This window comes from Zingiber officinale, chromosome 7B (assembly GCF_018446385.1).
Source record: "Zingiber officinale cultivar Zhangliang chromosome 7B, Zo_v1.1, whole genome shotgun sequence".
In the NCBI taxonomy this organism is placed as follows: domain Eukaryota; kingdom Viridiplantae; phylum Streptophyta; class Magnoliopsida; order Zingiberales; family Zingiberaceae; genus Zingiber; species Zingiber officinale.
This window is the reverse complement of record NC_055999.1, coordinates 3,893,981-3,916,488: the sequence shown is the minus strand read 5'-3', so window position 1 is coordinate 3,916,488 and position 22,508 is coordinate 3,893,981. Positions and strand designations below refer to the sequence as shown.

The 22,508-nt window shown below is 35.8% G+C and overlaps 3 protein-coding genes, 1 long non-coding RNA gene, 1 other non-coding gene and 1 pseudogene across 8 annotated transcripts; 4 read left to right on the top strand and 2 right to left on the bottom strand.

Moving 5' to 3' along the window:
- Positions 1-4,415: 4,415 nt before the first annotated feature.
- On the top strand, positions 4,416-5,087 carry LOC122003508 (histone H2B.11-like). The gene has a single exon (XM_042558616.1). The coding sequence runs from the start codon at positions 4,483-4,485 to the stop codon at positions 4,936-4,938; it is 456 nt and encodes a 151-aa protein (XP_042414550.1). The 5' UTR covers positions 4,416-4,482; the 3' UTR covers positions 4,939-5,087.
- A 531-nt stretch (positions 5,088-5,618) lies between these two features.
- LOC122007416 lies at positions 5,619-9,493 on the top strand (annotated as a pseudogene).
- An 81-nt stretch (positions 9,494-9,574) lies between these two features.
- Positions 9,575-14,324, bottom strand: LOC122005095 (UDP-glucuronic acid decarboxylase 6-like). Of its 3 annotated transcripts, none has more exons than XM_042560013.1 (13): positions 14,247-14,324; positions 14,040-14,177; positions 13,645-13,731; positions 13,129-13,216; positions 12,036-12,127; positions 11,758-11,822; positions 11,581-11,669; positions 10,725-10,802; positions 10,514-10,607; positions 10,303-10,369; positions 10,159-10,222; positions 10,018-10,058; positions 9,575-9,928 (listed from the first exon to the last, which is right to left on the bottom strand). In XM_042560013.1, the coding sequence occupies exons 2-13, from the start codon at positions 14,130-14,132 to the stop codon at positions 9,737-9,739; spliced, it is 1,050 nt and encodes a 349-aa protein (XP_042415947.1). In that variant the 5' UTR covers positions 14,133-14,177; positions 14,247-14,324; the 3' UTR covers positions 9,575-9,736. The 3 variants fall into 3 exon arrangements, with proteins under 3 accessions (XP_042415947.1, XP_042415946.1, XP_042415948.1); XM_042560012.1 differs by having other exon boundaries at positions 14,040-14,148; XM_042560014.1 differs by lacking the exon at positions 14,247-14,324 and having other exon boundaries at positions 14,040-14,193.
- A 955-nt stretch (positions 14,325-15,279) lies between these two features.
- On the top strand, positions 15,280-16,790 carry LOC122005094. Of its 2 annotated transcripts, none has more exons than XR_006118317.1 (2): positions 15,280-15,594; positions 16,463-16,790. It is a non-coding gene; the product is annotated as an uncharacterized LOC122005094 (long non-coding RNA). The 2 variants fall into 2 exon arrangements; XR_006118316.1 differs by having other exon boundaries at positions 16,408-16,790.
- On the top strand, positions 15,931-16,003 carry TRNAR-CCG. The gene has a single exon. It is a non-coding gene; the product is annotated as a tRNA-Arg (tRNA).
- A 566-nt stretch (positions 16,791-17,356) lies between the features above and the next one.
- On the bottom strand, positions 17,357-22,171 carry LOC122005093 (protein spotted leaf 11-like). Its single transcript, XM_042560011.1, has 4 exons — positions 21,671-22,171; positions 19,506-19,622; positions 18,949-19,359; positions 17,357-18,849 (listed from the first exon to the last, which is right to left on the bottom strand). The coding sequence occupies exons 1-4, from the start codon at positions 21,968-21,970 to the stop codon at positions 17,707-17,709; spliced, it is 1,971 nt and encodes a 656-aa protein (XP_042415945.1). The 5' UTR covers positions 21,971-22,171; the 3' UTR covers positions 17,357-17,706.
- Positions 22,172-22,508: the final 337 nt, after the last annotated feature.

Genomic DNA, 22,508 nt, shown 5'->3' with positions numbered 1-22,508 from the left:
GTAGGTATTACAATTCTGTACAAGAAATATGAAAGAAAACATTAACTAGAAACATGAGTCTTGAACAAAGAATATGAATTGCAAACAACTTTAATTTCACCTTGATACTTTGCATTTTATGTCATGGTGATACTTTGCATGTTATGACAAACAATCTTAGTTACAAATTTCATTCATGTATGTAAATGTTAGATATCACTTATTGTTTGTTTATAATTTGACGCATGAAAAAAACACGAAAGGTGACCAAAGCTCCTGAAACATGACGATTTGTATTTTTTCCGATACCTTGTTACATTTATTGTTTATATTATGATAGAACTTTCATGTTTGGATATTATGATTTGTTGACCTCTTGTTGTTTGGACTTTAGTTATTTGTATATATGAATATGATGTGTTTAATTTTGAGATGATTTGTTTGGATGTTGGATATGGATGTGTTGGATATGATGTGTTTAGTTTTGGGATGATTTGTTTGGATGTTGGATATAGATGTGTTGGATATTTTTTGTTGAAGATATTGTATGTGTAATATGTAAATAGGATAAAAGGAAAAAAATTGGAAAGATTATGGAATTTTTTTTTATTCTTCGGACAAATTTTGTAATAAATCTATTTTTGTCACAAAATTATCGTAAATTTGGACAAATCAGGATTCATTGTAAATTTAAGACAAATATGAATTAGTCCCAAATCAGCGACTAATCAGGATTTGTCCCAAAATTCGGAAAGATATTAGGAATGAGTTCTTTGAGCAGAACCCATAGAGTTGGTCATATATCTTCTTCCTCCTCCTCACATACCCAGCAGATGCATAACTTGACTGAAGAGATTTCCCAGTTGAAGGGCATTATAAAGGAAAGGGATCAAGAAATGAGAGAAATGCATTGACAATAAGACTTTATTATGTATTATCTTCAGTTAAGTTTTGTTACAAGTTAAATTCCTCCCGGTGACGGTGATATGGTAATGATGATAATAGTGGTGGTGGTGATTCTTCGTAAATTTATGGTAAATTTTATGTTTGATTTTTTTTCATGTCATGTTATAGTTGATTCTATATTTTGATTTTACCTTGATAATTTACATGTTATGTCATGTTTGATATATTTTTATAAGTACATCATATGTCATAACTATATAAAAAATATATTCAAATTAATATTATGAGTTTGACATTAGTAGGTATTACAATTCTCTACAAGAAATATGAAAGAAAACATTAACCAGAAACATGAGTCTTGAACAAAGAATATGAATTGCAAACAACTTTAATTTCACCTTGATACTTTGCATTTTATGTCATGGTGATACTTTGCATGTTATGACAAACAATCTTAGTTACAAATTTCATTCATGTATGTAAATGTTAGATATCACTTGTTGTTTGTTTATAATTTGACGCAGGAAAAAAACACGAAAGGTGACCAAAGCTCCTGAAACATGACGATTTATATTTTTTTCGATACCTTGTTACATTTATTGTTTATATTATGATAGAACTTTCATGTTTGGATATTATGATTTGTTGACCTCTTGTTGTTTGGATTTTAGTTATTTATATATATGAATATGATGTGTTTAATTTTGAGATGATTTGTTTGGATGTTGGATATGGATGTGTTGGATATGATGTGTTTAGTTTTGGGATGATTTGTTTGGATGTTGGATATAGATGTGTTGGATATTTTTTGTTGAAGATATTGTATGTGTAATATGTAAATAGGATAAAAGGAAAAAAATCGGAAAGATTATGGAATTTGTTTTATTCTTCGGACAAATTTTGTAATAAATCTATTTTTGTCACAAAATTATCGTAAATTTGGACAAATCAGGATTCGTTGTAAATTTAAGACAAATATGAATTAGTCCCAAATCAGCGACTAATCAGGATTTGCCCAAAATTCGTCACAAATTTGAGACAAAAATTAGTTTTTGTCTCAAATTCTGGCCGAGATTCATATACAGAAGGAACAACTTTTGCGACGAATCCAGATTCGTTCCAAAATTTGTCACAAATTTGTAAAGGGATGGCCGAGCTTCGTAGGGAAAAAAGTAACATTTTCTGGGATGAATCTAAATTCATTGTAGATTTGCGTCGAATCTTGATTCATTGTAGATTTACGACGAAAATATATTTTTGTCACAAATTTGCGATGATAATAGGGTTTTTTTGGCCATAGTTATTTGTAATTATGCAATGTTTTTTGCGACAAAAACTTTCGTTGCAAATTTGGGACGAAATATATGTTTGTCACAGATTTAAGATTATAAATTTATGACGAATTAATGTTCGTTGCATATTTACAACGAATTCTGCGATGAAAATTAAAATTTATCACAAAAATTTTCAACAAAAATTATTTATTTGTTACAAAATTTAGCAACGCCATTTTTGGGATGAATATATTTTCGTCCCAAAATTTGTCGCAAAATTTTTTGCGACGAAGTTTTTTAACAAATTCGTCCGTAAAAAGCAGTTTTTTTGTAGTGTAAAGTACCTCTAAAACTTAAAGAAAAATTCTATAAAATCATAGTTAGACCTGCTATGTTATATGGAGCTCATTGTTGAGCTATGACTCGAGCATATAAGCAAAAGATGAGAGTTGTCAAGATGAGGATGTGTAGACATACAAGAATTGACAAAATAAGAAATAAGAGCATTAGAAAGAAAATCGGAGTTACATCTATTGAGAGAAAACTTTGAGAGACACATTTAAGATGATATGGATATGTACTTAGAAGACCAATAAATGCTTCAGCTAAACGATGTGAAAGTATGACAAACATGCATATCAAACGAAGAAGATAAAAAAAACTTGGATAATACTTTGTTATTGTTGCATTTGTTTTTGAATTGTTAGTAAAAGATAGTCATTAAATTAGGTAATTATATTTTTAAAATATTATATTAATGATAAATTAAGTGAAATAATAATATTGAAGCATTTAAAAAAAATACGAGATGAATCTACTTCAAAAGAGCATCTCCCCTTCTACCACCACCTCCTTCGCTTTTGCCTTCTCCACCAATTCTTGATGTCAACTCGAATGAACATCCTAGTGATTTTGGACTAAGACAGAACATCCTCGAATACAATATGAATGATGGATCATAGTTTTAAATAGAATTAAGGGTTAAAATCAAAATTTTTAAATTTAAGTTTGTTTTCAGCTACTTAAATTTGAAATTTAGATTTTGAATGATGAAAATTGATTTACATTCATTTTTGAAAATCACCCCTCTTGGGTTAAAATCCTGGCTATGCTATTATCATTATCTGATATATTCTAACACTAGACATTCTCTGCTATCTCATTATTACGGAAGTTATAATAGATGACATAAAAAAAGGTCTTCTCCATTAGCTAGGGAGGCTCAAAGACGCTCGCGTACGCAAATGCATCCAAAGACATTTAAATATCATTATTTTACTATTCCATTGTTCATTTTTTTTTTCCATTTTTCGCTCGGCTATTATTTTGACTTGAGCATCGGAATGTCTGTGCTAAGGAACACCTCCTTAGTTCTCGCTCTAACGTTACCATTGACTCTGTCCGTGGTATGCACAGGTCCACAACTCCCAACTCCCGACCCACAACTCCTAGCTCGAAGTCTCTCCTCCGCCAACATTTCAGCTACCTCACTAGCCCCTTCGTCTACCCAACTTTCAGACAATCAAATATAATTTTAAAATTTATGAAATGTAATAATTTTAGATTAGTAAAAGATCTTAAAAGCTCTCTAATCCAAAGTATTTTCTCATAAATGTTTTTAGGGCATCCAAAGCTCCCATTGTGAGCTAACAATGATGGGGCGGAGCTTTTTCGATTTAATCGAAGGAGTCGGGTTACGGAGCCGCTTCTTAATTTTTTTTTATATTAAAATATTGTTTAATATTCATTAAAAGAAATTGACAATGGCTAATAAAATACTTTTGACGTGTGTGAGGTGTGAGATCTATGAAAAAATTATTGAGAATTTTTTTTAATTGTGAAGAGATGTATAAAATTTTTAACTTTTTAACATGGTAAAAATATGACAATAAAAAATCTCTTCAAATACTTTAACCATTATGGATGATTTTAAATCTGATTATGGATGCTCTTAGATCTATCGAAATTTATCATAGTATTTTTTTTAATAGGCGGACGGTGGATTTATCGATCGTAATATTTTTCACTTAACTATTATTAATTTATCAATTAAATTATACTTTTAGAAACTAGATACGGCGCTAGTTCGAGTCACGTGGATAAGTTGCTTCCATTGATCTTAACCGTCGAAATGAAACAAAAATCAACGTTCTGACGACACCCAGCGCATCAATCCTGGACTCCGCCATTACATCCAATCAAATCACAGCGCCTTTCCCTATATATAACAAAGCGATGTTGCCGAGTGCCCTCATCGATTCAGTTCTCAATTACCGCCTCAACCGAAACAAAGCTTTTCTAGGTTTGCGTTCTTGTAATCTCGATGGCGCCGAAGGCCGAAAAGAAGCTGGCGGAGAAGAAGCCTGCAGCCGAGAAGCCGGTGGAGGACAAGGAGAAGAAGGCAGAGAAAGCCCCTGCGGAAAAGAAGCCCAAGGCGGAAAAGCGCCTCCCCTCCAAAGACGCTTCCGCCGTCGACAAGAAGAAAAAGAAAGCCAAGAAGGGGACGGAGACCTACAAGATCTACATCTTCAAGGTGCTCAAGCAGGTTCACCCTGATATCGGTATTTCGAGTAAGGCAATGTCCATCATGAACTCCTTCATCAACGACATCTTCGAGAAGCTCGCCCAGGAGTCCTCCAGGCTCGCTCGCTACAACAAGAAGCCCACCGTCACATCTCGAGAGATCCAGACGTCTGTCCGCTTGGTGCTTCCCGGTGAGCTCGCCAAGCACGCTGTTTCTGAAGGGACAAAAGCGGTGACCAAATTTACGAGTTCTTAAGAATTTTTTCAATGTTTGTGGCTAGGTATCCGGAAATTGCCTTAGAAATTTAGCGTACTCCGTGGTTTATTTTACGACGGGAAGGGAAAAAATTGTTATCATGTAATATGCTACTTTCCTAAGTGCAAAGTTGCCGTCTTTTTACCCTACATTGATCTTGAGTCTTTAGATCTCTAATTTATTTATTGATTATTATTTTGCAATTTCATTGATATTATCTGTTTGTTGCGCTTTGTTGTTTGCTTATCGTTTGTGATTTTGATCTCAGCGTGCTACAATATTTCTGATAGATTTTTTATTTTGCCCTCTGATTGTTTAATTTGTGATGGTGAAATAACGCTATGCAATGATAATTTGTTTCCAGTGATTAAACAGCTCTAATTTCCATCCTCCCTTGCCACTAAACCTTTTCTCAATAAATCTCTGTTATCTTCTATGATTTTTACATACTTTCTGAGGTAATCTTCATACTTCAGAAGACTGCACCAATAATAAAAATCCTTAGTGTGCCCAATGTTGATGAAATTGGAATTTTCTTTTTAATAAATTTTATATATTGTTCGGTGCAATCTGGCTGCACCGTCGCTGTGGCGGTCTTCTCGCTGGAGGTATCCTTCGTGTGGGCCCTCTCGGCGGCCTCCTCCTTCCGGTCATGCGGTGCGGCATCAGTGCGGCTCTCAATGAATGACCCTCCAAGTGAGGTTGTGTGCGCGCCTGCCTATCTCTTCGACCGGTCCGCCGTCTTGCCGCGGCTGTTCAATGTGGCGGTCCCCTTGGCCTCAGTTAGTGTCGTGCGCGCCGTTGGGCTGTGGGAAGACGAAGAGGTATATTTAAAAGTTTATATTATAAAATAATTTACTATCGGTATTAGGCTTGAGTTTTTTACATATTAGCGATATGGTTAAATTTTATATCATTAAAATATTGGAACGACGAAAAGGGCTGCGATGCAAGATCGCATCGCCCTCCGTTACCTGAATTCCATTCCGACTACCCTGATCGCTATGCATTCTGCGCCCAGAAGAACCCGCAGTGGGCCTCCGTCTCATATGGCCTCTTCATGTGTCTCGAATGCTCCGGGAAGCACCGGGGCCTCGGTGTTCACATTAGCTTCGTCCGATCGGTCACGATGGACGCCTGGTCCGAAGTCCAGCTAAAGAAGATGGAGGTTGGAGGAAACGATCGCCTCAACGCTTTCCTCGCTGAGTACGGCGTATCCAAGGAAACGGACATCGCCGTTAAATATAACACGCGGGCTGCCGCCGTGTGTCGCGAGCGGATCTAGGCCCTCGCTGACGGTCGCTCGTGGCGCGATCCTCCAGTTGTCAAGGAAACGCTCGGTTCGTGGGCGAGAAAACCTCCTCTGGGATCAAGCGCCAGCAAAGGTGGCAACTTGACGGGTGACGGTGGTTGGGATGATATTCGAAGGAACTAATCGGTGGGCGGTTTTAGGCCGGAAGCGGAGGTGAAAGAGGGGCGCAACCGCCCTCCAGATCCAGATCAACGGAGAACATCTACTCCATGGGGGCAACTGGAGGCATCAGCCGCCAACAATGAGAGCTTTTTCTCGAGGAAAGTATCCTAAAATGCTTCTCGTCCTGCAGGAATTCCTCCATCTCAGGGTGGAAAATATGTTGGTTTTGGATCGGCACTGCCATCTTCTGCTCAGAGGAACGATCCTTCGGGTGATCTTCTCCAGGATACTGTTTCCATGGTTTCTCAGGTGAAGGAAACTTAATCCTGTTATATATATTTAATAATTCACCATGCTTATGTTTTTTGTTTTATATTGGAATGGGCAGTCAAGTAGATGCGGTTATAGAGATAGAGTTCTAAGATTCATGCATTTAACTAGAAAGATTTGTATCAGTAAATAAAATCTGTTCAATCAGTTGTTAGTCTCTCATGATGGCATTGGCATTCCTTTGCTTGGTATCTACTTGTACGGTTGTTTAGTTGAGTTTTTCAGGCTAAAAGTTCAATTGTGCAGAAAAAGATCTTGGTAATTGAAAAAGTCATCTTGTAGGCTAAAAGTTCTGTGTCATTACATTTGTTGACATATTCTTTGCCTTTTGATGGTATATTGAATTTCAACCTATTATTTGGTTTAATAATAGCATGTTTACCATGGTTAAGCTGGTAAAGCCCAACTATTTTGGATCAGGCAAAGGGATCTTATCCCTCCATTAACTTATACGAACTTATAACTTATGCATAGTTATCACTAATGGTATCTGTATCTTTTTATTTCACTTGCAATTTGCAAAGTAATAACATATTAATAGTATCTATAATATAGATTGAGCATCAACACAAACAAAATGCCTATGGATGATAGGATTAGTAGACAAGTCTGCATACTTGTTTAGCTAAGAGGTTGGGCAACTAAGGTATCTAAGATCCATGAATGAAGAACTTATGGATGTATTACCCTTGTATCATCAAGAAATGATATGCTGTCATCAATAAGAATTTTGTACCGTTACATAAATTCAAGGATGAGTTTTTCGATAACTCTTGGATTTTATTTTTGGCTTCGCTGTATTTGATAAGAAGATATGGCTTAATCTTGTTTATTTAATAAGAACATCCTCAATGGGGTGTTAAATGAGCATTATAACTTTATAACACTCATTTAACACTCCCTCTTCATTGTAAGTGGACATTATAATACTCACTCGCAAGAGAGAGGAGAGAGGGTGTTCAAAGGTTTGAATACCTTTGAACACCCTCTCTCTTAATTTTTTAATATTTTCTTTTTCTTTTTTAAATTATAAATTTTTTAATATTATTTAAAAACTAATAAAAGAGATGAATAAGTAGATGGTGAAGCCCATAAATAATGAGTGTTAATGTTAAAAGGGATGTGAGTGAAAAAGATATGTTGTTATAATGAGTATGTGGTAGTGAATCCTATACTTTTTGATGAGGTGGTGGATGTTATAACGAATTAGCGTTGCGGATGCTCTAATGTCTTGGTCGACTCTCTTTTATGGCTACCTCTGCTGTACAGTCAACTGCTAATGTTGTGCAAGCAGGCACAAAGGATCTAGCATCCAAGGTACCCTTCATTGTTTTTTTTTTTTTTTTTTTTTTTTGCATGTTCTAATTGCTTAAGTTTTTTCATGCATAAAATGTTGAAGCTTTTCTTCTAAGTAATTGGCACTCATATGTGAACCCCTCAAATATTACTTGCACCTTTGGTTAAAGACATTTCTTTTGTTTTAAAAGCATAGAGCACCTTATTTTCAAGCTAACAAGGGCTTAGCATTGACAGGAAAGATTCACAAATTGAAGACTTTGTTTTGCTTCAACTTGGTTCAATAAACCGGTTTTTATGGTTGTTTACTACTCAAAGGTAGATCCGCTACCTTAGCGCCCCCTAGTACCGGCCCCACGGATATGGAGGGAGGTGGTTGTTTACTACTCAAATCCATATCTAATGTTGAAGAAAAATAAGTTCTCAATACTTGATTTACTTAACAATTGAATTGTTGCAAATTGCAATAATCCTATCTCAGGTTTCCTTACAAAATTAATATCTTGGGTAAATATTTATCATATTTGTCATTACAGGAAAAGAAGGGGATTCTTGGCGCAACGGTAAAGTTATTATTTTGTGATCAAAAGGTCACGAGTTTGAATCTTGAAAATAACTTCTTGCAAAAAGCAGGGTAAGGCTATGTAAAAGGTCACAGATTCGAATCATGAAAATAGTCTCTTGAAAAAAGCAGGATAAGGCTACGTACAATGGATCCTTCTCCGAGATCCCGCATAGTGGAAGTTTCGTACACCAGACTGTCCTTTTTTTATTTTATTTTATTTACCATTACAGGAAAAATCTAATAATGCATAAATTTAAAATTGCATATATATCCTTGTAAGCCTATAAGTCTCTCATAAATACCATTAGTTTTTCTTAGTATTCAAATGTCATTCAATATAGTTATAAAAATACATGAAAGAATTAATTAATAATATCAATTGCCAACTAAATTCACTTCATATGATATTTAAAGTTAACCGACAACATTGCCGATTATAATGATCAAGTTTCTATTCTGAGAGAGATTAATTCATATACCAGTTTTTTAATTTTAGAATGATAATAGTTTTAAAATTAAAGTGGCAAATGTACAGAATGGTAGATTTGTATTTTTGCCATATCAATTTGGATAAAGTTCAATTACAAATTTCTTAGAAAGTTAAAATCATTATAACAATCACAGCGACATGCATCTGAGCTAAGAAAACAAATATTATCAAAAGGTTTACCAAAGTAATGCGCATGTTTCTACATTTGTTTCAAAGATCTGGAAGTCAAGGCATTCGGCTTGCATTTTTTTCTTATCTCCCAACTCTATTTACTTCTTTCTTTCTAGAGCATTCTTGTAAAGTATTACTGAACCTCTTTCTTCACTTAATTAACTTGAGTATCATTCTAGTGAAAATTTCCACAGTTTTGATACAGGTATCTGAAGGAGCTTATGATCAAGTGAATGAAACTGTGAATGTGACCTTTTCAGAGCGAGTTGGTAACCTTTTCAGATTTTAGCATCTTGAATTTGTTCATTTGTAATTCCAATGATGATTTTATGTCCTATTTTAAAGTTTCTATGATTGGCTTCAGCCACAATTCGATAAAAGAGCTTCCCATTATAAACCAAAATGATCACACTAGAATGAATATCCATGAAATGAAAAACTGACTTCAGCGATACTAAAATTACTTCTCACCGACGCATTGCAAACACTACTTATTAATTCAGGTCGAATTTCTCTTCAAAAGAGACGGGTCTCAGTTTGCTTGCTTCTTGGGAACACCCAGACGCTGCCGGAAATCTTCCTCCATAAGAGGTAGCCCCTCACGCAGAGTGATCTTGGGCTCCCATCCCAGTAGTTCCTTCGCCTTTGTGATGTCTGGCTTCCTCTGCCGTGGATCATCAGGCGTGTTCTCTACAATCTTCAAAGGCACTTTGGGATCGATTAACTGAAGCATCAAATGAAATCACTTTAAAACCCATAGCCTTGATGAACAGCGTAATCAGCACTAAAACTGGAGACCATGACAAGGCGTACCTCTTTCACTGCTTCTGCAAGTTCCATCATCGTGAACTCGCCTGCACCAAGCAAAATATCAAACAATAGGTTACCCGGCCATGATGAAGTCAAACAATTAGTTTGGAAAGTGTTTGTGCATTCGCATGGTCAATAGGTTACCTGGGTTGCCTATGTTAATAGGACCAGTGTGGTCACCATCCATCAGCCGAATAAGACCATCAACCTTGCGTTTGAAAAGGTGACAAGTCAAACAATTAGTCAATATCAGTAAATACAACGACATTGCAACTGGAGGATATGCACCATGTCAGAAACATAGCAGAAGCTACGGGTTTGTGTTCCCGGTGCTTGCACAGTTAGTGGCTCACCCCTGAATAGGATACAACAAAATTGAGTAGACTTAGAATTCAGTAGTCAATCAATGACAACTAAGAAAAGTGCGCTGACAACTTTACTGGGAGACATTAGGAAGGGAATACAAGCAGGAGGAGCTATGTGATTCCAGGAGCAATACCGAATTGCCTGAGCAATGAAGTTGCTAACGACTCGACCATCATCAATGTTCATGCGTGGTCCATATGTATTGAAAATTCTAGCAATTCGAATTTCTGGAGAACAAAAGGATAACCATAATTATCTGAAGGGCTTACTAGGACAATATCATGCTAATATCTTCTAGTAGTGCATTGGAATAAGCTAGATATTGGTAACAAGTTTCAGTGCACCTAAGCCATGCTGCCTGTGATAGTCGAACATCAAGGTCTCTGCAACACGCTTTCCTTCATCGTAGCAACTCCTTACTCCTATGAGACAGAAATCAGTTCTAACAATCATATAGACTCAAAAAAATAATTGCAAAAATTAACAGATTCTTTAATGACACCGAAATATACAATTGAATTCTATTGTCTTACAGTTAGATAATGTTTGTGGAAGTGGAAACAAAAGCACTGAACCATCTATTCAAATAATCATTTCAATGTTATAAGAACCAATTTCTTGTTTGATAGTACATTATTCATAGTTCCCAGATGCATCATCGTGCGTGTGCTACACATGCTTTGGGTAATATATACATCGAGAAATGGGGGAAAAGGAATGGAACACAGACAAATACTATTTCCTACACCAAACTATAAAGGATTTCAATTAGAGGAGAAAAACAGGGAGCCACAGTTTGGTCTTCATTTTTCTGATTTCCCATTTTTCAAATTTTTTGTATTAACTTTTTCTTATTTTTGAAGAAGATCAAACATCTTTTCGGTAAAAAGAAAAGAAGAATGTTATCTGATAACATCAAAAAGTTGCTGATAAATATTTATTTATTTATTTATTTATTTTTCCAATTTTCAATTTGTTTTCTACATTAGGAAAACAAAAATACTGCTGTTTCATTCAGGAAGTTATTCCCTACCAATTGCAAATTTATGCTTTGCCTGTAAAATCAAAGGAACTGATGAATAGTCAGTTTGTAATGAGAATCAGCAAGTGGTGACTAGAATGCGAAAGGTAACAGTACAATATGGTTTCTATACCAAGAAGGAAAATCAGATGCAAATATCTTTAGATGCTTAGACAAACCTATGGGATTAACATTGCCCCAATATTCTTCCTTTTGAGGATGCTCAATTGGATCTCCGTAAACCTCTGAGGTTGATGTCAGTAAGATTCTGAAAATAATGACTTGTATAGCAATAAGAATGTGGTCACAGATAAATGTGTCAAATAGAATAGAAAAATAATAAAAGAACAACTTACCTTGCTCCAACCCTCTTAGCAAGCCCTAACATGTTTAAGGTGCCAATAACATTTGTCTTTATTGTCTGGTAAAATATTAAATTATGATGATTTTACACTTTAACTATCCTTGATAAAATATAACCTTTTAACCAGAAAAATGAACTGACAATATATGCTATTACTCTTGAGATTAGACGTGACAGGCGCACAAAATACTAGAAAAATCAAGTGGGAGGATTAACTCTCTTTTGAAAAAGGAAAAAAATTGTGCAAAACTTCAACATTTGACGACATACCTTAACAGGATTGTATTTATAAAAAATTGGAGAAGCAGGACAAGCAAGATGATAGATCTGATCAACTTCCAGCAACAGTGTCTCGGTAACATCTACAGATAAGGGTAAATCAATTATAAGCTGTCAACAAAATCAACATAAATGCACAAAATTAAGACTAAAACATACACCAAGAACAATATTCCTGAGCACAACTGCACAAACCAGGAAAAATACAGAGAGGAATATGATGAGCAAACCACAGCATAGTGGGAGACTTTGTAAACCATATTTTTGTCTTTCTCATCATCATTAAAACCTATATATCTGGAAAATCTCAGAAAAATCTAAGAACACTTTCAACAATTAAGATATTAAGGTTGTTCAAAGATATGAATTCTACAAGTGCATGCCTTCATTAGTAGGTCGATCAAGTTTGTGAAACATGGTAAATTATTGATAATTTTCTTCCAGACTTAATGGGTATGCCAATGTAGATTATTAGTAGATTATATGTTCACTTCATGCTAACACATTTCTATCATCTCTAGTTTGGAGATACACATTCTACAATGACATGCCTTCATTCATAGGTCAATCAAATTTATGAAACAGGCTAAATTATTCATAATTTTTTCTAGACTTTGTAGGTATATCGTATTGCCATTACTTGATGTTTACATAAGTACATTAGAATTGTAATTTCCACTTTTATTATTTTTACATACCAAAGCTATGGAATAAAAGTGAGAACTTACTGAAGCCTTGTAATTATTAGTAGATACTTCATGTTTGTGAATTGCTATCATCTCTAGTTTGTGATCCAAAGTAAGAATAGAGCCATTCATGAAGACCATGTAAAATAAATTGACATAAAATCATACTTATAACCTAACACCAATTTTTAGTCGGCTAGTACATTCTACATTTTGCAATCTGCACACATACATACCACATTCTAAGGTCTCTTTTTAAGTAAATCATATCTCATATATTGATATGATCAATTTAATATCTTAATGCAACAAAGCCATGAAATGGAACACAGAAAAATGCATTTTCTTTATGATTGACTGAATAAATATTGATGTTTAAGTAAGAAGAAACAAGATACCATGTCGAATTAGCTCAAATCTTGGATGACCAATCCACTTCTTTAGGTTATCTTTGGATCCAGTGAAATAGTTATCGATGACAATAACCTGAGTGAATACATATTTATATAAATCCAAATGATCTTAGAGATACTAAGTTCCTGCAGTTCATATTCATTTGGTCAATAAACAACAAATTAAAGAAAAATTCATATATGTATTAATTCTATTAATCAGATAGTTTCTTAGCAGAACTAATGACAGATTCAAATAAAACTGAAGAACAAAGTTAACATGAAAACCATACAACAAAGATATATTTTAGAAAAAAGCAATCGGACAGTATCATATTGTCATGTGTTGATGTTGAAATATTATTTATCCATATATTTTACCCCAAATCGTAGATATGAAGTTTTATCAATATGTAAATGGGTAATTTTGCTCTAAAACATATGCAAATGGATAGTTCCACCCCCAAATGTTGAAACAGTGTTCAATGTAAAAGGATTCATGCCAATTAACATGGAACATACCTCATTCTTTTCGTTTTCCATCAACTTGTCTACAAGATGAGAGCCAATGAATCCAGCCCCTCCAGTAACCAAAATTCGCAGATTTGACTGCCATGAAACAAACTATGAGGAAGAGCATATCTGACAAGGAGTTTAGAAGACCAAATCAAATGAGAATGGATCCCCAAATCAAGAAAATATCCTTAAATGGAAAATAATGAACACGATGAAATGCCATCTTCAAAGATTCCTTCTAGATTTAAGCAATGTGCAAATACAACTACCCCAGTTAACCCACTAGTACAAACACTGTGCCTTCTACCAAATCTCGATAGTCATTGCAACATCAAGAACAAATTTTGTAATCAAACCGAGTAATCTGTCGAATTCGGTGGTGGAAAAGTGGGTAAGTTTACCTGGAAAAATTTGGAAAATCGGAGTGGCGAAGGGAGTGGAGGTGGTTTCGTGATAGTTTGCTGATCGCCGCCATTGACAGTCTCCGATGCCATTGTTTGGATCTCTGATCTGCAGCGACGTCTGGACTTCAGATCAATCTATGATCGAAGAAACCTAAATATAGCAAAAGGATAAGATGCAGGCAAAAATGAGAATGCAAAACCCACCCAGTCGGGAATTTTGGATCTAGATCTACAATTACGAGAACCAGATTATTATTTTCTTTTTTCTGAACGAATATTACCTTCGACATCGAATTGAAGATATTCAACTTGCTGAGGCAACTGCTCACCTGTACGGATGTAAATAAATATAGAAATTTAAATTTATATATTATAAAAGTTTAACTCCTTTTTTTCATGGATAAATTATCCTAAACTCTGTACACCCAAACTCAATTACCACTCCCTACAAACTATGCATGCCGATTATCCTTAATTTTTTTAAGATATTAAAGAATTAAAATAAAACATAATTATTTTTAAATTCAGCATATTTAAATTAAAATTTAATATATTTTGTATTAAATTAAGTACGGATCTTTTTCTATTTGATCAATCGATTGAAAATTCATATCAATCAATTGACTTAGCTGAATTGATTGACTCAATCAATTAGGAGCTCATACTAATTGATTGACTTAGATTGAATTAATTCATCCAATTGAATCAACCTAATTCAATCGATTGGTATAACTCTTAATCGATTGGTAGGGTGAAAAAGAGTTGTGTGATAGAAAATATATTTGATTTTATTTAGATGATGTTAAATTTATGAGTAATTATATGTCATTTTGGACTATTTTACTTATGGCTGATGATTTTCAATTGATATGTTTAATTGATAGAAAATATATAAAATTTTAATTTTAATATGCTGAATTTAGGATTTTATTTTAAACTTTTTATTTTAAAAAAATAAAAATATTTAGGTAAATTTGTATTAGAGAGTTATAAAGGGATTGAAAAAAAATTGCACACAAACAGTGAGAATTAATTTTTTTTCTTACATTGAAACTGAATAATAAGTTAAGTTTGTATGCAGATATTTTAGGATAATTTACTGTTATTTTATAGAAAACAAGTTCACATTTATTTTAAAAATAAATGATAAAATGAGTCCTTACCCGAGAAGGACCGCGGGGAATGGTGGACCCTTTGTATCTCATGTGCGAACACACGTGTAAAGCGCATAAAAAAAAATCACATGCCGATTTGCCTTATGTTTTCCTGCAAACCCTAATCGCTGTAATCTCACTGTTTGTTTCGTCGCTACTTGCCTATTGCGCGGAAAAGGAATCATGCTCGCCGGTCGTTGTCAATGGTGAGGTTCCGCGATCTATAGCCGAAGGCGCAAAGGGACTCGGTGTTCGCAATCCGAGATGCAAAGGCGACAATTTCCGATTTTTCTTAATGGAATCAGCCGATCAAGGTGGGTGATCAAGGTGATGTTTTAGCAACGAGAACGATCTGAAGGTGGCAAAACATTACTTTTTCTGAAATCTATCGCTTTAAGGTTAGATCTGAATAGTCTGCTATTTATCCTCCTTGTTTTCTTCGTTCCAAAATCATTGATCACTAATACAAGAAGTTCCATGTCTGTGCTTCTCAAAAAGAACTGATTTTGTACCTCATCAAGGATTCGGAGAGCTTCGTTTTGGTCCGTAGATAGAAAAAACAAGATCAGCCTTCAAATTACATAATTGGTTTTGTTTACTTGATTCTTATTCACAGCTGATTTCCAATTTTTCGTTTTCCTTCGCGTTCTCTCGGATCATCTATCTACCTTTGAACAAAGCCGTCGCTTTGTTAAAATCTCTGATAAGAAATATTTGTAGAGATTATGATAAATGATCGCATAGCGGAGTGGATATCGCGTTAGACTCCGAATCTAAAGGTCGTGGGTTCGAATCCCACTGCGATCATAACCAATTCTGTCGATGCTGTGTTTTGCACATATTTTAGGACCACAAGTTGCTGATGTCTGTCTCGTAGAATTTCAAGTTGACTGCATATTTCGATCATCCAAATACAATGCTTCGGACCGTCTTTTTCTTCAGTTTGATAGTTCTTACTCATTGAACCTGCTTTATCACGCATTGGTTTGGTCTAAGTGTAAGAAGATTAATTTTGCAACATGAAAGAAACTAAACAGTTGAAGATGATAAAATACATAGAACACTTTGCAAAATGTTTAAGGATTGGAGAGGTTTTCCAGTCAATTATAACTCTGTAAATAAGCTAAATGCATCTTCATCTTCGTTAGCAGTAAAGGATCACCTTTAAAAATTAAATGCCTGAAAAAGCTGATCATTTGTTTAATTTGTAGAACGCTTTCTTCTGCTGCCAATGAATACATCCTTACATTTGTGGACATAGTACAGGATCAGCGCAGTCAGAGAATAATGCGTGGAATAGCTGGAGGCTGAAGAGCGTAAGCACTACAAAAACATATTCAAAAAGGTCCGGATCCTTTGCTCCATTTTTTATGGAAGAGGGAATGATCAACAACTTAATTATAATCAGATAGTGACCGTAATCCGGTCATAATTGTTTATGATCTCTCCTGAGTTCACCTTTCTATTTAGATTATAGTTTAGATTAGGGTCAATGGGACATCTCTATCGGATTACGGTCACGATCTAGTCACAATTGAGTTGTGGATCATTCCTTGATCTACTTTTAAAAAATGGACCAGAGGATTCTTTCTCAGGATCTACATAGCAAGCGCTTTATGGAACATTTACCATTCTCCAAGTTGGGCTATGTTCATGAAAGGTTTTTGAAAGGACCACCCAATTTGATACTTGATTCTTTGCCACCTAACCATAAAGCCCATATGAAAGGAGTTTGGATTTGATAAATTGAGAAATGAAACAACAAACTTAGGGTTAAAGGAGAACCGAAAAAGCTTTTGACCAACCCACCTTTCCAATGGTGTTGAAAAATGAACATGAGACAATGAACCCAATTGGACAACGGTGAACATATACTTGTGGCATAGTCACGTATGCTACACTCAGAAACTAGGCCATATTTTCTATACCTTGTCAAAGACGAAATACAAAATCATAATATTGAACATCTAAAAAACCTGAAAACTAACAAAAATTTTCCAACTTTTAGCCTTGTTAGGAAATAAAGGATATGAATGGCAGAACTTCTCTTCATTCTTATTTTCCTTGCGGAGAACAACAATATGATTCAAGCATTTAACTTGGTCACGGAAGCTAACCATCAATCAATGGGTAAAATAAATAATAACGAATCTTAGTCACTGGATAATTTTGAAGATCATTGTCAAATTGGGGAGATAGAACAGATTGATGGCAACCCTCCATAAAAATTGAGGGTGATAACTTACATCTTCACAATGCCACACTTTCAATACTTGTGACCTATATTTCTAGTTATGGCAGTAGGAGTCAAATTATCACACCTGACCGATCAACCCAACTCGCACAATCACAACTCAACTATTGCGACTGACTGATCCTCAATGCGCACAGAATCACAACCCAACTAATTTACAACTCTTCCAGGCAGGTGATCTTCCACCGCCGATCTTATAATTAGACGACAATAATGATTTCATCACGTCAATCATTATAGCAAAAGAACAAAGTAGCTAAGTATCAATCAGAACTGATGAAGTTGTATCCATTAAATTGTCTGCCACTTCCTGCATTTGAGCTTGAGCCTCCTTTTGTTGCTCCAAGAATCTTTTCATGCGCTCAAGCAACACTGCAGCCTTCCTCTTGCCTCGGTCAGTGCCACTCTCTATCATTTCCTGCAGCGGCATCATCATCCCTTGCTCCTGCAACTCGGCCAAATGTTGTTGCTGCTGGTCCCCATTGCAGAGCTGTACCAAGACAGCTGCTGCATTTTCTTTGTTCCTTGGTGACCCGCATCTTATCATATGTAGTAGCACTGGCAATGCTTCAGCTGCCGTAATTGCTGCCTTTCCTTCAGGATGGCTAGAAATGATTGCCATAATAGCAAGTGCCTCATCCAGCATAGATCCTTCAGGATCTAACAAGAGTGTCATCAGTATTTTAATCACCCCAGACCGAACTGCCCTTCCCTTGTTACTGTGGTAAATGCATAGGTTGAAAAGTGCTGTTGCAGCATCCTTCTTGCCTCTTTGGCTTCCTTCATTTAAAAGTGAAACGAGAAGGGGGATTGCTCCTGACTCACCAATTATCACTTTGTTTCTGTCCACCACCGAGAGGCTGAAAAGTGTTGCAGCAGCATTCTCTCGTGCTTCCATACTGCCCTTCTTTAGAACATGCACTATCCCAGGGACAGCACCAGAGATAATTATCTTACCCTTGTTTTCCTCATATATAGAGAGGTTCAGAAGTGCAGTAACAGCATGCTCCTGTGTGCAAACATCGTTTGTACTTAGCAAACCCACAAGCCGAGGTATAGCACCAGCTTCAGCAATGCAGATCCTGTTATCTGCATTTCTCTTGGCAAATAGGCGAAGTTCCCCAGCAGCTGACCGTTGGTCCTCAAGGTTCTGTGAAGATAACTTTCGAACAAGATCAATAACTTTTACATGTTCACCAGCAGAACAGACTGATCGGGGTTTGCCAGTTTGTGCAGGACGCTTGGGTGGAACCATTCCATTTGCCTCACACCATTGGTCTATGAGGCTGCGAAGGACATAATTTGGAGTTAACGACGTGCTGGATAATTTTTGTTGTGTTTTTGGACAAGTGTTATGCCCCGCTTCCAGCCATTTTTCAATGCACTCTCGTTCATAAGTCTGTAAAATAGAAACGGGGAGAAAAAAATACAGTTATCTTTAAGACCCATATGATGAATCTCATAACGAAGTCAAAATCTAGGATATTTAAGGATGGACCTGTCCAGTCGACACAATAACTGGATCCCCCATTAACTCCAGGGATATTGGGCAGCGAAAATCATCAGGCATAATAGGAATCTTGCCAAGGTTTGTGGTTGTCAGGGAACCTGATTCTGGTTCATGTGTCAGTACAAAATCCTTAATCCTTTTTAGCAGCATGGACATCTTTTCAATGACCCGTCCAGGATCTCCATCATCTGAAACCATCTCATGTAAGGTAAGAGATTCTTGTTTGAGATCTGCTATAGTTATCAGCTGTAATTTTTCTGCCAATTTCTGTAGAATGACAGGATCCACTTTGGCATCAGTGGCCATATTGTAAACCACTAGCAGATCAGCATAAAGCTCCACATCAGTAGTATCAATCCTTTCTTTGGCTCTTTTGAACTGAGAACGCACTAGCTCAACCTGTAGATAATGCGAATTAGAGGGAGAAAACAGGTAAAACAGCACGTTTTAACCCAGACAAACAGATTTTGTAAAATAAGTGTTCTTTAAATAAGACTGAGTTAAAGGCAATCAATGTCTTAAAACCGGAGTACTTGAATGTTCACCTGTTCTTTCACTTCTTCTGATATGTCAAACTCATCAAGGGAAATTTCATCCAAAGCTTGCTCTAGTTGAGAAGTAACTTCTCGGAATCTTTCCATTATTTGATCTTGCTCTAGGACCTAAAACCAAATAGACATATGTTGGTGAATAGAAAATCAATGGAAGTAACAAACAATTCAACATAAGTTGTGCAAAACACTCCAAGTAGAAAGAAGGCATCTCAGACCTAGGGGCCAAATTCCTTTGGATTATGATTTCAAAGGAATTGAAAGTCCAGATACTATCATAATCAGAATATAGCCAACATGAATAAGAAATTAGTTTTGAAATAGATAGATATCACAAAATCTTTTCATAAGTAATTTGTTACATTTATGGGTTTATATTAGGGTCTTTAGTTTAGCCAGTAAACCTCTACTACTTATTTGCTAATAAGTGATCCACTTAATGTTTTCAACCAATCTTCATACAATTTACTAAGACCTAATGGATTATGCATTTTTGCTCTTTGATCCTCCTCTATAACTCAATGATGAAACCCATAGTTGTTGTAGTGTGATACATCTATGTTGGTCTCTTTAGCATTGGGTTTTACATCATAAAAAGGCATGCTCTATCCCAGCTATTAGTTTCAGACATTTCCATAGCAGTGCAAAGAAAATAATTAAGAGATTTAGAAAGCATCTATCAAAGATAATTATGATGGCATTTTCCATGGAAAACTGACAGTCACAAACAAAATATTTGATCCATTATGCTCATTGGAGTTGACACTGTATATATTAAAGGGAGATATTAAAATAATGTATCATTAGTAAGAGTACTATGTCATTTGATGCATATCCTAACTATTGAACAATATTTCCAAGTCAACCCTAAATGCAGTGAGTTGCAATAACAAACTAGAATAAATTAATCTTTCTGACATATGTGTTGAGTTAGACTACCCTACAAAACTGAAGTACATATACAAATTCTGTTCAATATGACATGCATATGGGTGCAGTAAGGAGAAGGGACTCATGGAGAATATCCTAGAAAACTGAACTACAAATGATCCTGTGAAATGTTTTTTTAACTAGAATACCAAAGTAGGGGTAATCTCAAATTTTAAAACTTGAAAATCATATATGCCTGAAAACAGCTTGAACAATTATTTTGTTTCCTTTTTTCTTCTCATTGGATGGTTGGTAACTTCACGTAGGTAGAATGGTTCATCTTACCCTTCCATCACTACTAGCAGAAACTGTCTCATGCACAAGGCTGTACTCATATGATTAGTGAAAGTCAATTCTTAAAGTTTCTGCTAAAGGTAAATTGAACTTTAGTGCTGCGAACAGTTGTGATGTAATTCCTATCACACATCACCACTATGATTGAACTTGATCAAGATATAAACTTGCAGTGCAACTCTTAAGGCATAAACAAACGCATAAAATCAACTATTTAAAATATCTTATTCATCCTAGAAGACATGGTCAAGAGATCCAAACCTCATCCAGCATTCCTGATGAATTATGATGTCTGTATGTTTTTTTTTTTTGGTGCTAAACAGCATTTCAGAGATATAGAAGTTTCCAAGATTGCAAACTCTCTTTCTTGATCAAGATAAAGAGTAGGGTTCATCTTTAAAGCTAGCGCCAATCATCTATGTCTCGATTATACCAATCTCATGTTTTGAATCTGGAGTCAAGCCAGATGTTGTAGACTAAGCATAAAAAGACTAAATAAAGAATCTGTTTCTTTTCCGAATAATCTTGACAGAAAAAGAACGACATCAAAGTTGAAAACAGAAATGCCCAAACTTGTACATTTGATTTCGTATAACCATCAGCAATCACATCAAAAACTGATTAGTCATTTCTTGTATTGATAAAAGAAAAGAGGATTTGCTAGGCTACCAAAACCAAACATTTCCTAGTCGAAGCTCCTCCATAAAGAAACGAAAAACAACTTACTGAATGACCAATAACACAGCCGATGAACCAACCTATCCCGCTAGGACACTGAATTAAGGGACGAACAATAGAAGCGACGACTGTATGTTTCGAAGAAATAGCTAATTTCATTGAAGAATATTGGAAGAAAGGATACCACATTTCTCACGACAAAAAATAAAAGAGAGACCAAGAAACGAGACAGTAACCATCAAACCTCTGTAACATACCAGGAAGATCTTGCTCCCTTTGCTCCCCAGTAGGAGTAGATCCTTCGCCAAATCGAGGGCCCGATTAAGCTTTTCCGTGGCTATTAACGCCGACACGGGGATAGCGACCTTGCTTTCCTTGAGTTCCTCGAACATGGGCGCCAGCAGCTTGATCCGCCGCGAGAGATTGGAAAATTGCTTCTTGTAAGAGTTCCTGTAGTCAGAGGTGGCGGCGATCTCCTCCACCAAGTTCACCAGCTTCTCAACCACCGATCCGACTGGCGGCGGCGGTACGGCGGCTTCGTTTTCTCCTTCCTCCATAGCTCTTCTTCGCGGAGAGCTCAGCAATCGGTCGCCGAATCGCCTGCTACTTCCAATCGAGCAACGCAAAGCTTGTTGCAGCGATCACTTATGAATTGCTCCGCGATTAAGACTGGTTTGAATAGTTGAAAGGAAGAGAAGGCAAAAAAGTTGCTGCTTTTTGCCCTTTCAAGGCGAATAGAGGAAGCTGCAGCCAACAACGATGACTAGTGTCAGCATCTCTGGATGGTCTACCACTCTCAAAGTACAACTTCAAATAGCATCATACAATCACCTATCAAGCCGTTCATCACGTCAGTATGAATTCAATGTCCGCTTGATTAAACATTATTTATTTTATCATTTAAATCAAGTGAAGAAGATCCTGCAGCTAGTTTTTTTTTTTTGCCGACGCGGCTCACAGCTGTAGATTATGAAAAATTTCTTCTTTGATACTCATTATAGTTTTACTATTATTATTATTAATAATTTATCCTTCTGTCATTAAAGTAATAAACTTAAACAATTCCACCCTCCCTAAAGTCCGAACGTGACCCGA

Excerpts from the sequence above, each read along its gene's own strand:
- LOC122003508 (XM_042558616.1), top strand. The coding sequence starts at position 4,483 with ATGGCGCCGAAGGCCGAAAAGAAGCTGGCGGAGAAGAAGCCTGCAGCC.
- LOC122005095 (XM_042560013.1), bottom strand. The coding sequence starts at position 14,132 with ATGGCATCGGAGACTGTCAATGGCGGCGATCAGCAAACTATCACGAAA. Across the intron at positions 11,823-12,035 it reads ATAAATACAATCCTGTTAAG|ACAATAAAGACAAATGTTAT; the intron begins GTATGTCGTCAA and ends ATATTTTACCAG. Across the intron at positions 10,608-10,724 it reads TCACAGGCAGCATGGCTTAG|AAATTCGAATTGCTAGAATT; the intron begins GTGCACTGAAAC and ends TTTGTTCTCCAG.
- LOC122005093 (XM_042560011.1), bottom strand. The coding sequence starts at position 21,970 with ATGGAGGAAGGAGAAAACGAAGCCGCCGTACCGCCGCCGCCAGTCGGA. Across the intron at positions 19,623-21,670 it reads AAGGGAGCAAGATCTTCCTG|GTCCTAGAGCAAGATCAAAT; the intron begins GTATGTTACAGA and ends ATTTGGTTTTAG. Across the intron at positions 19,360-19,505 it reads CAGAAGAAGTGAAAGAACAG|GTTGAGCTAGTGCGTTCTCA; the intron begins GTGAACATTCAA and ends CATTATCTACAG.